We start from the raw sequence: 12,159 nt of genomic DNA, 5'->3' as shown, positions 1-12,159 counted from the left end.
TAAGGTCAGGGCCTGCAGATTTTTATTTAATCAAATACATAACTATAACACAAAGGTCAGGGAGATGTGCCACCAAATATTAACATAAATTCATTAACTGAACAACTTAGATACGGTGCTTTTCTAATTGTATTCTCATGCGGATTACATTTAACTATTAGCTATTCACTTTATGCAGACATTTTGAAATTTCAGCTTACTGTCTCACTTTTACAACTGAGGCACTGAATCCCAACGGTAGGGTCAAATTAACACATTTTACATTATCTCTGTTAATCCCCATAGAAAATCCTATTGCCAATCAGACTTGCAACAGGCTACACCAGAACAGGGTAGCAGTGGAAAGGGTAGAAGGGAACACTGGAACATCCCTCCCACAGAACTGGCTGAGCCACAGGTTACCACACTGTCCACTCCCACTCAAACACGCTGTGGTGAAGCTCATCAAACATCATCTAAGCAAAATAATTTTGTTGAGTAAAGCATTAACAAATGTAAAGAACTATTATCGGAGAAGAAAAGAGACTCTAATACCACTTTCTAATAAGTAGAAATGAGAAATAAAAAACCAGTAAGACCAAGGAAACTACACCACAGGGCAGACATACTCTACTTGGCTTCCTTATTACAAATAAGATAATTAACTTGATTGCTGACAGCAAAACCACCTGGATTAAAAAAAAAAAAAAAAAAAAAAACTCCACTAACAGCACCATGCCACTTAACAAACAAGTAGGGACCACGACCTGGCCGAATAACAGCTAAACATCTCTGCAGCCCCGCCTTAAAAAATAAACCAGCATCCTCCAGACTTAGTCCACCCCGCCCTATGGAAAGAAGGAAGTTTGAAGTCCCGGGTCTTCCCTTCCCTCCAGGAGTTCACTCAGGGGCCGGCGCGCACCAAGCCCAGAACCACCTTCGAATGAAATTTCAAAGCACTAGCAAACCAACTCTCCGCCGGCTTCCGGGTCAGTAACGAGAAATGAAAACCTCTCCGCAGTCCCAAAGCCCACCATTTTCCATTTATTGATAAGGAGACCACAAGGCAAGTGCCTCTAGCCCCCATTCCAAACATGAGACAACACCAGGCTCCACTTTGCAAACTGTTCCAGCTAGACAAGGAGTCTTTCGAAAGCTCAAATATTAGAAGATTCGCCCCCAACCGATTCCACATCTAAAAGGTCTCTAAAGAGCAAGGAAGAGGGGTCTAAACTCGGGTAAAATGCACACTCTCTACCCTCTCACTCAGCCCCCGCCCTGCCAGGAGGTAGGCGCGCCTCGGCAGCACCCAGAAAGCGCAACAGGAGCCCAACACGCCGAGGACATGTTTCCCGCGCCCCACGTCCCCAGGTGCTCACCCTCACGTGGTTCTCCACGGCCGCGCGGCCCGCCAGCTTCTTGGCCTCCTCGGCTTTGGACATCGTGGAGGGGGCCGGGCAGATGCTGCTGGAGTCCCCGCAGCTGGTGCTTGTGTTGCCAGCACCGCCACGGGTCCCGGACTGTGCACGCCCCGGCAGCCGCACGTGGGAACCCGGGAGGTCCCAGCTGTTCCCTCCTCCGCCAGAGGCCGCGCCCCCGGCCCTCCCGGGCAGCGGGGCCAAGACCCGCCCGTAGAGGGTGCTGAAGGGCCCGGGGCGCTGCATCCCGACACCTCGCTCCGGCCTCCGCTGAAGTCCCGCCCCCGGCTCCCCCGGAAATCTGGTCGCTTACGCACACACTCTGCGTGCCCTGCTGCGCGGGCCCTGCTGGGAAGTGTGGTTCTATGGCTTCGAGGACCGCTATCTGCGCCTCAGTCTGGACTACCAACCCCATAATGCTCTCCGCGACGAGATGCGCAATCGCCGGCGACGGGCTCCGGCACTTCGCTCTGTGGGAATATCAGTGTGGTGACTGCTTACCCGGGGGAAGTGTTCTCAGGGCACGATTAGGTGAAGGCCAGGGATATTTCTGTTCGCCCATGCATCCGAGAAAGGAGTGTTAGACCTGACCCTGTTGTTTCTCCCAGCAGTGAGAACGTGGCCATGGACGAGAATTCCAAGTAGTGGCACTTCTGTAGACGTCGCGGCCCTTTTGGGGTTACTACTACCCAGGAAACTCACATGCGACACGGGCGCCAGCTGAAGTCCATCTAGACCCCCGCAGACCCAAGGTCACAAGTTGAGAACTCCCTGCCGTAGACATTCTTCTGCACCTAGTGGTGGAGCAGGTGGAGCTGCACCTTGCACCGCCCATTTGGAGACTGGTTCTGTACAGATGAGTGTGCCCTGCTGCGATCCTGCAATCTTTGGTGACTAACAAGGACTTACTGTGAAAACAGATTTATCTTTTCTTCTCTACCTTTAAGGTTTCTTGCTGTGGAGAATAGTTAAGGGACGAGGAATTCTTATTGTCCCCATTTTACAGGCAAAGAAACTAATACTGACCCCAACCTTACCGACCACTTGGAGGTCCCTAAAAACACATGACCTTTGCGTTTCTCCGCTGTTAGTGGAATCCTTTCTGTCTGCTCATGAACTCATCTTCAAACGCATTCCAGGCCTTCAAAACTCTTCTGTGAGCGCAAGTCCCTGGTATGGGCCACTGTTAACTGCCGCTTATCACCTGGATTTTCTTATCTGTGCTTTGCCCCCTGAGGCTGTGAGCTCCTGAATCTTCACCTTTGTCTGTAGGAGGAAAAGTTGTTTGAGATGATATTTGAATCCTTCAATTTAGGCCAAATTCAGAACATAGCAGAAGGTTCTGGCTAACATGCAGAAGCGTATGACTGGACTCCCACTACTGTTGGTCTGCAAAGTTGAAGGCTACTGTAGGCAAATGTGTCACCTTTAATGTATCTCCTTAGGAGCAGTCTTTCACCTTATTCATGCTCCTCGGCACCCACACCAAAAGATTGATGAAGCAAATGGTAGCTAGTCTCTGCTTTACCCCGTCACCCCTGGCCTGAGGACCTTTGAACCATTTTAAATGCTCTACCTGCCAGCCTGGCCATCTATGCACTGCTTGCTCCATCTACCCTTCTGACTCAGCTGAAATACCACCTTCTCAAAGAAGTCTAAGTGACCACCTCATCTAAATTGGGTTTCCTACCCACCCCTCCTCTATCACTTTGCCCATGGTTGTATTTCCATTACAGAACTTCCATCCATCATTCATTTCCTTCGTTTTGTACTTGTTTATCATATATCCTCTGTAGAAAAGAACATTCTGAGAAGACAGACTTTGAGTGTCTTTCTACAGAATCCTCCATTCCTAAAACTGCCTGACCTGTAGATGGTCCTCAACAAATATCTAAAACACTTTAAATAACAAATAGATGTCATGTTTTAACCCTACACTCCACCTTCGGCCATACAGAATTTTAGTCCCTGCGTCCATGCTCTTACCTCCGTGTTTTCGTACACTCTGTACCCTTCTAACTCTCAGATATTCTTCAAGACTTCATTCTGTTACTTGTTACTCTGCAACTCTAAACCCTACTCTTAGTTGAGTTGGCTGCTCTTCCGTGCTCCCAATCACCTGTAACCTCTCTGTCATAATCATCTCGCTCTATTCATTTGACTGTCTCACCCAAAAGACATGTCCCTTGATGGCAGAGACTGTTGCTCATAAAGTGGACAGTGCCTTGTTCAATTACTGTTTTGGGGTGGCAAGGTCTGTCTGTGCCTGTTTGTGTTCTCTTTCCTTCTCTCTTTTCTCCATGTTGTACTCGTCTTTCCATTTCTGTACCCCTTTTAATCCTTTCCTTAGGTTGTTATTCATGCCTAGTGATTCTCATGGACATTCTGAAATCCAGGTTCTTAGGGCTGAAGACTATGCCGATCTTTGAAATAATATGAGTATCGCATTCTGATGACACTTCATTTGCATAATTATTGATAATAGTGCCAGGTATGATGCTAAGTACTTTGCAGACTTTATCACATTTAATCCTAACTTAAAGAAGTGGATACCATTAACTCCTGGCCAGGCACAGTGGCTCTCACCTGTAATCTTAGCACATTGGGAGGCCAAGGCGGGTGGATCACCTGAGGTCACGAGTTCGAGACTAGCCTGGCCAACATGGTGAAACACTGTCTCTACTAAAAATATAAAATTAGCCAGGTGTGCTCGCACACGCCTGTAGTCCCAGATACTCAGGGGGCTGAGACAGGAGAATCACTTGAACTTGGGAGGTAGAGGCTGCAGTGAGCTGAGATGGCACCACTGCACTCTAGCCTAGGCAAGACAGAGTGAGACTTCATTTCAAAAAAAAAAAAAAGTGGATACTGTTATCCTCATTGGTATAAAAGAAGTCCTCACTTTGGGAGACCAAGGCAGGCAGATCACAAGGTCAGGAGTTCGAGGCCAGCCTGGCCAACATGGTGAAACCCTGTCTTTTCTGAAAATACAAAAACTAGCTGGGCATGGCGGTGGGTGCCTGTAATCCCAGCTACTCGAGAGGCTGAGGCAGGAGAGTCAGTTGAACCCAGGAGGTGGAGGTTGCGGTGAGCTGAGATTGCACCATTGCACTCCAGCCTGGTTGACAGGGTGTGAGACTCTATCTAAAAAAAAAAAAAAAAAAAAAAAAAAAAAGTCCTCACATACTCAAGGTCACGCTGCTTGTAAGCGAAGCTGGGATATGAACCTCCAGTGATTATAGGACCAAACCCTGACCTAATGGAATCACCTAGATGGGGATTTATTGATTGCCCCACCCCACCCCCAATATAGCCATGAACTTTGTATAAACCACACAGGTAATGCCTTTTCTCTTTAAAGCCACAAGTAATAGCAGTAAATCTTAAGACAAAATGGTTAAGAGGGAAAAAAAACTATGTATGAGAAAGTACTAAATGAAAGCAAGTGCACAGGTTTTGGATGATGGACCAGATTCAGGGTCTGATAAACAAAGTAAGATCAATCTACTTTATAACTTAACCCACTAAAAAGCCTTTTTTTTTTTTTATTACAAGGGCCATGCTGATCTCTGTATCTTGCCAGTTTTAGTATATGTAGTGCCAAAGCGAGCACTAAAAAATCTTTTTTTTTTTAAACTAGATTGCACTAGAAAGAACCGCATGGGATTTATTCTTCCCTCTTTCAAGAAACCTAATGAAATTGGGCTGAGATTCCAAGGAACTGCTGGAAAAGAGTTATCAGTACCAGAATGAAGGATCCTAGAGGGCAGAGCCCACCGTTCTATTTATAGTGGTAAGAGGTAGGGCCTGTGCCTGCGTGGGCTTTAGTTATTCGCTCCCGTGATAGTCCCGGCGTGGTCCAGTCTGAGAGGAAACAGAGGCAATGGGCACCATGGCACTTCACTTAATGCTGTTGTATTAGTCCATTTTCATGCTGCTGGTAAAGACATAGCTGAGACTGGGCAATTTACTAAAGAAAGAGCTTTAATGGACGTATAGTTCCACGTGCCTAGGGAAGCCTCACAATCATGGCAGAAGACAAGGAGAAGCAAGTCACATCTTACATGGATAGCAGCAGGCAAAGAGAGAGAGCTTGTCCCATTTTTAAAACCATCAGATCTCGTGAGACTTACTATCACAAGGACAACACAGGAAATACCTGCTCCCACAGTTAAATTATCTCCCACCAGGTCCCTCCCACAATACGTGGGAATTATGGGAGCTACAAGATGAGATTTGGGTGGGGACACAGAGCAAACCATATCAGCTGGGATGTAGGCACCACCAGGAAGATACATAGCCATCATTGTGTGCCTGCCCAGGCTTCAGTGAAGCAGGAAAAACTCTTGCTTTCCACTTCCTCATTTCCATTTCCTCTCCTTTCTCACTCACTTTTCTCAAAGTTTGTACATTTTCTCACTTTTCTCAAAGTTTGTACATTTTTCTCACTTTTCTTCACAGTTTGTACATTTTGAAGATGATTTCCATGGAAGACTGTACAGAGCTACAAACTAGATGTTGGAATGGATTTGAGGATCCTGCCAGAGACTGAAGATGCTGGCTCAGATTTATCTCAGAATAGAGTTTGGCTCACCCTGCTTTCATTCAACAGCTTCACTCATTTAGACATAGCAACCCAACTTCACACCCTCCACTCTCACACCGTTAGAATGACCCTTTGGAACCTCAACTTTTGGCCTGCCTTGCTCCATCCCCTTTTCACAAGGGCAGGTTTATTGTCTACTAGCAATCTTGACTAGGGCCTTGGAAGAGGATTGGACCTTATTTACAGTGGTCTAATGATCAAAGCAAGTCATTGTTAATACATCAGTGTTACTACCTTGCTATGCATGTAACACTGGAAAACAGCATAGTGCAGTCCATTTACCAAAACCAAATCTTCTTACTAGTTGACCAACACCATGTGGTCCTGAGAAAAAATGTGTATAGAACAATCCCTTACTGCTGTATAAAACCATTCCTTGCTTAAGGATCACCTGCCTTTTGATGTCTTTACACCAGTGATTGTCAACTTGGAATGATTTTTGCCCCTCCCCTCATGGGGATATTTGACAATGTATGGACACATTTTTTATTGACACAATTGGGAGAATGCTACTGGCATCTAATAGGACAGGGCCAAGGATACTGCTAAACATCCTTCAGTACACAGACAGCCATATACACAAAGAATTTTCCCAACCAAAGTGTCAATAGTGCTGACATTGAGAAACTGCCTTAAAGAATCTTCAGGTGGGATTACATGGGAGGTTCTGTTAGCAGTGACAAATCCATACAGGTCTGCAGCAACCTCAATTCTTGCCTCCTCAGAAGAAAGAATTCAAGGAGGCATTAGGCAATTCGAAAGACCAATGCAAGTTTTGGAACAGCAATAAAAATTTGTTTAAAGACTTTAGAGAAAGAACAAAAGGAAGGAAAGTCCACTTGGAAGAGAGTCAAGCAGGCAACTTGAAAGACAAGTGAGTGGTTTGACCTTTTGAATTAGGATTTTATATGTTTACAAACTTCCAGGGCTTGCATTTTTTTCTCCCCTAATTCTTCCTTTGGGGTGGGCTGTCTGCATGTGCAGTTGCCTGCTAGCCCTTGGGAGGGGACCATGCATGGTGTGTTTACTGGAGCTGTACACATGCTCACTTGAGGCGTTCTTCCCTTACCAGTTGAATGTCCCTAGGAGGCCATATACCAGTTCACCTCTGCCATTTTTCCTCTTAATGCACATGCTTGAGCCCACTCATGCAACTCCTGAGATCTTATTGGGAAGCTGTTGACTACCAGTTTCAGGTTTTTCCTATCTGTTGGGAGACTGAATTTCCCGGGCACTGGCGGCAACCAATTATTATTTTAGAGAGGCAGTTAACAGCTGCCTGACCATCACCTGATGGTCACCTGACATTCTTTGTAGGGGTTCGGGCGAGTGCTCTCCTGCCCTGCTCATGATCGACTATCTACCCACTGTAGCATTTCTCCCCTCAAGATTCCAAGACCTCAATTCTTTGGGAAGAATGGATGATCAGCCTTTCATAAATCCCTCCTGCTGATGGTGGGGCAGTGGTGGTTGTTCTGTGACTGTTGGCCTGTTGCTAGCTGTCAGGGAAGGAGAGTGGCTCCATGGGTTGATGAAAGCAGTATCCAGCCAGGTCCAAGGGAGGCAGGGGCAGAATTTTATCTCCATCATGTATCCCTGATGGACATCTAGGGGTCCCCTGTAAGAGGGTGACTCTTGAATATTGAGAGGATGGTATCCCTCTCTGAGGATTATCTGGAGCTTGATGGCCTGAAGATGAAAATAGACAATTGGGTTATTTGTAACTGGCGGCCATAGTCATGCCTGCCAAGACTTAGGTTTATTGGGTTGCTAGCCAATTCCAGTATGTGCCCAGAATTAGAATATTCATCCAGATTTGTACATTACCCATCCCTTTTGTTTCTTCTGAGCTGCAGCCAGAGATCACTAGCTGGTTCACAGGAATGAAGGTTAGTCTAAATTGCAGAGAAAAACTCAAAAACAGCTGATGAGACTAGAATCTAAGAACAGGTATACCATAGTTCTTGAAACATAATTTGCCAAGCATGGTGGCTCATGCCTGTAATCCCAGCACTTTGGGAGGCCAAGGTGGGCAGATCACTTGAGTTCAGGAGTTTGAGACCAGCCTGGCCAACATGGTGAAACCTCGTCTCTACTAAAAATACAAAAATTAGCTGGGCGTGGTGGTGGGTGCCTGTAATCCCAGCTACTCGGAAGGCCATGGCAGAAGAATCGCCTGAACCCAGGTGGCAGAGGTTGCAGTGAGTTGAGATCATGCTTCTGCACTCCAACCTGGGCAATAGAGTGAGAGACTCCATCTCAAAAAAAAAATAAGAAAAAAAAAAAGAAATAAACATAATTTTTCTCTCCAGTCCTCATTTTTATTAAAAACAAATCATGACAGGACAGATTTGTTTGCAAAATAAACTTTAATCTTATTATACTCGGCCTAATTATTTGCATAAAGCACAGCAAGAATAATTATTTCCCATATAGGCTCCTGTTTAAATTGGCTTTGATGGAACTTTGTTCCATAAGGAATCTCAAATAAGACGTTTTTAAAGCCTTAAGCCCAGGCATGGGTTGGTGTCATCAAATACCTGTATGAATTGAATAAACTCCTTTCCTCTTGAGGTCCCCAGATAACCTGGGACTCCTGGGCCTGTCAGAAACTGGTATTCTTTACTTACTACAGGTCAGGAACCCTGTACAGGCACCATGTAGATAAGGTATGTTTTCCTAGGGGGACTTTATTGGCTCTATAAGTCAAATTTGATTCCTTAAAGGAAAGCATACCATTACAGTTAAAGCCTTGGTAAAATAATCAGTGGCTTCAATTTTGTCCTTGCAAAAGAAAACAGATTCTTATTGCACTTGTGCAAATTACTATGTTGCCATAAGTTAGCAATACTCACAAATAGTTTCCAAATTCTGGGGAATCTGGAAGAGAGAAATATGCTACAAATTTTGTTTACAAAAGTATGCTTTGCTCATTTGTTAAAAATTGTAAATAGCTCAAAAGAAAAGCTTTCTAGGCTTTGAAAAACAAAAGATTAGCAATGTTTTAAGTAAAAAGTAACAAGAGGATTGTTTTAGTCTTTTCTTGGTTCAGTCCACACAGTTTAACTCCTGTTCTGCTTCATATTCATGAACATTTTAGCTCTCCTGAGAGTCCTGAAAGTTTTTTCCTCTATTATAATGTCACAATTCCAAAGTTATCAGAAACCTGCATTTAAGAGCACCTGTTAGATTCCCATAGCTTATTATAAACTGCCTTCTAAAACAACCCTTTAACCCTCTAAAGTGGACAGAAAAATCCATATTCCCATGACTTCTTATAACTTTTTCCCAAAAGCACATTCTACCTTCCTTACATACCTTGCATGTAAAACCATTTTTCCAGTGGCCTCAAGTACGTGTTACACTGTTAAGTCTCAGCAATTTTTACTTTTGGTGAAAAAACTGGTAAGTAAGTGATTTTAATTATGTACTAGGTTTGGAGCCTAGGACACCAGACAGAAGTCCAGATAAGGTTTGACTGTTTTCAGCATAACTAGGTGGCAGGGCTAACTCTGTATGTTCCCAGGCCTTACCTAGCTTTAAAGCAGGGAATTTATAGAGTTAAGAACCATAGTGCCAGTTTGTGAAGCATTTAGAAGGCATAGTAATCTTTACAATTGTATAGCATTTCTTTCATAAATTCCCTTTCACAAATCTTTTTTAACAACTTAGACCACCTACAACATGCTTGGACTTTTTCACTTGTCCTAAACATCCCTCTTTTTAAACCACCAGTCATTTTACTTTAGGACAAGAATTTACCATACGAGATTTTTTTTTTTTTTGTCCTACAAAATCTCTTCTTTATATCCTTCCTTACCAGAGATACCACTTTACCTTTATAACCTTTGAATTAGACAAAAGTCATTTTCCTTCTGTTAAAAAGTTAAGGTTTGTACTGCATGTTGCTATGTGAGTCCTGTGGAGGGGGAGCAGATAAGGCGGTTATTGACATACTGCAGAAGTTATCCACTGCTCAAGAGTTTGCTCAGTTAGACTTTTCACTAGAACTTTTATGAATAAATGTGGGCTATTTATAAACCCCTGAGGTAGGACTGTACAGGATAAAGTTATTGGTTAAAGAATTAGGTAATTTTGCGGGGAGAGATAGGGCTATCAGACAGAAAGATGAATTCAGAGGCTGGGTAAATATTGAGTGAGCACCCATTTTGGAAAGTGTATTTTTGCCCCAAAGAGGTGTGAGGACATTACCAGGGAATGGTGGGAGAATAGTAATTGGTCCCTTAAGTAATGTAAAGGGGTGCGAATCTTTTCTTTTGGGGGGGTGCCATTTGCCCCCATTGCCTAACAGGATTTGTAAGAGAGTTGCTCAGAGAACAATATTAGCACAGAGTAGTCAGCTCTTGAACCCAAAAGGGAAATTTATAATTGTACTTGCCACCTGCAGAGTTGCCCTCAGCTTTGTCCTGTTGGTGATGATGTGTGATTTGGAAGGCAGCTAGAGCAGAGAGCACCTTCAGCTCAAGCTTATCAGGGGTTGGGATTCTGTCCCAAGGGCCCTTTGGCCCGTCAGGGCAGTCGCATTTCCAGTGGCCAAGCTTGTGGCAGAGAGACAAGCCATTAGATGCTTTTTCCCATTTATCCCATTAGGGCACTTTGTCTTCCAGTGGCCTGGCTTCCCACATGAATGCCAGTGCCCTTAGGGCAACCTGAAGGAGGCTGGTGGGCTTGCAGAGGAGCCAATACTTGAACCCACCTCCTTTCTCTGTGTTTCTCCTTTTACTTAGCCTTGTCATCCTTATTCTGCTCTCAGTTATAAAAGACTGAGGTGGCTAATCTGAGGACCTCCTGCACAGGGGTACTGAGTTGTAAGGCTGACTTTTGCAATTTCCTCCCAGTCCATTCTTAAGCCAAATAGTATTACAAAGGAAAACTAGTTTTTTGTTTTAAGATTTGGGGGAATCAGACTTTTCCCCGTTTTAGGGGGTGCATCCAAGGGGCATGATCTTTAATATGGAGATGCTGTTACCCATCTGCAAAGGGCAAACAGAGGAGAAAAAGGGGAAAACGTTTTTCCTCTGCTTTCCTATTATTCTGAATGAGACATCCCCCATTGTCCTTAGCATTCCAGAATAAACCGGTCCATCTCATCACAATTACCCACTTGAAAACAGAGGAGATACCGGAGTGAAGAGTGGGCCCTCTGTTCATCCCTGACGTTCTGGAAGGAACTGGTCTTACTGTGTACCCCTAACCTTGCTTTCTTCTCTGTTCTAATGGTAATCTGTTAGCCTAGGGCCAAACTTCATCTCTGTCCTATGGGTCTCTTGCACCTGCTGCCTTGGGCCAGCCTATATCCTTGTCTCCATGACCCTATAGTAACTCTCACTTCAGCATTTTAGCAACAAAATGATTATCTCTTTTCTTGTATTCCCATTTCCATGTTCTTTAAGTAGATGAGAAGCCTGTTTTTCAGCTAACTGCTGCAAGGGGCTAGACTTCCTTCCCTGCAAATATGACCTTGAAGGTCTTGATGTATGTTAAGAAGCGCATGGAAGTGATTAGAGAAATGGAAGCTACAGGAGAAAGTGGGAGGAAGTGAGAGGAATACTCATGGAAAGCCTTCATATGCGCACAAATACAGCAGCCCTTGGATTCAAGAGGGCAACATTTATTTGCCCTCTTGACATAAAGGAGTAAACTCCAGAGGACTTGGGGCTTGGGGTAAGAACTCGCAAATGGTGAAGGAAGAATTTGTCCTCCTCTCAATGGGAGCTTACTCAAAAAAAAAAAAAAAAAAAAGGCCGGGCGCGGTGGCTCAAGCCTGTAATCCCAGCACTTTGGGAGGCTGAGACGGGCGGATCACGAGGTCAGGAGATCGAGACCATCCTGGCTAACGGGGTGAAACCCCGTCTCTACTAAAAAATACAAAAAACTAGCCGGGCGAGGTGGCGGGCGCCTGTAGTCCCAGCTACTCAGGAGGCTGAGGCAGGAGAATGGTGTAAACCCGGGAGGCGGAGCTTGCAGTGAGCTGAGATCCGGCCACTGCACTCCAGCCGGGGGTGGGGGGGGGGGGGTGTGTGGAGGGACAGAGCGAGACTCTGTCTCAAAAAAAAAAAAAAAAAAAAGCAAGTAGGTGGGATCCTTAAAGGGCCAGAGTGAGGTCCTATGCAGGCAGACAAATTGCTTCAAACG

General features: G+C 44.8%; 1 protein-coding gene and 1 long non-coding RNA gene across 4 annotated transcripts in view; one reads left to right on the top strand and one right to left on the bottom strand.

The window, feature by feature from the left end:
• RPIA (ribose 5-phosphate isomerase A) overlaps nucleotides 1–1,686 on the bottom strand; it is a 61,305-nt gene extending 59,619 nt beyond the window's left edge. For both annotated transcript variants that reach the window (XR_007718948.1, XM_050755240.1), the window contains exon 1: nucleotides 1,359–1,686. Coding sequence is in view for 1 of the 2 variants with exons in the window: in XM_050755240.1 (XP_050611197.1) it covers nucleotides 1,359–1,643 (285 nt within the window). In the remaining variant the exon portion in view is untranslated. The remainder of the gene's footprint in view (nucleotides 1–1,358) is intronic.
• Nucleotides 1,687–1,847: 161 nt separating this feature from the next.
• LOC126934442 (uncharacterized) lies at nucleotides 1,848–3,148 on the top strand. 2 transcript variants are annotated; one of them, XR_007718950.1, is made up of 2 exons: nucleotides 1,848–1,928; nucleotides 2,009–3,148. It is a non-coding gene; the product is annotated as an uncharacterized LOC126934442 (long non-coding RNA). The 2 variants fall into 2 exon arrangements; XR_007718949.1 differs by having other exon boundaries at nucleotides 1,858–1,928; nucleotides 2,006–3,148.
• Nucleotides 3,149–12,159: the final 9,011 nt, after the last annotated feature.

Source organism: Macaca thibetana, chromosome 13 (genome assembly GCF_024542745.1).
Source record: "Macaca thibetana thibetana isolate TM-01 chromosome 13, ASM2454274v1, whole genome shotgun sequence".
NCBI classification, from domain to species: Eukaryota; Metazoa; Chordata; class Mammalia; order Primates; family Cercopithecidae; genus Macaca; species Macaca thibetana.
The sequence above is the reverse complement of the archived record's forward strand: the minus strand, read 5'-3'. Positions and strand labels throughout refer to the sequence as shown.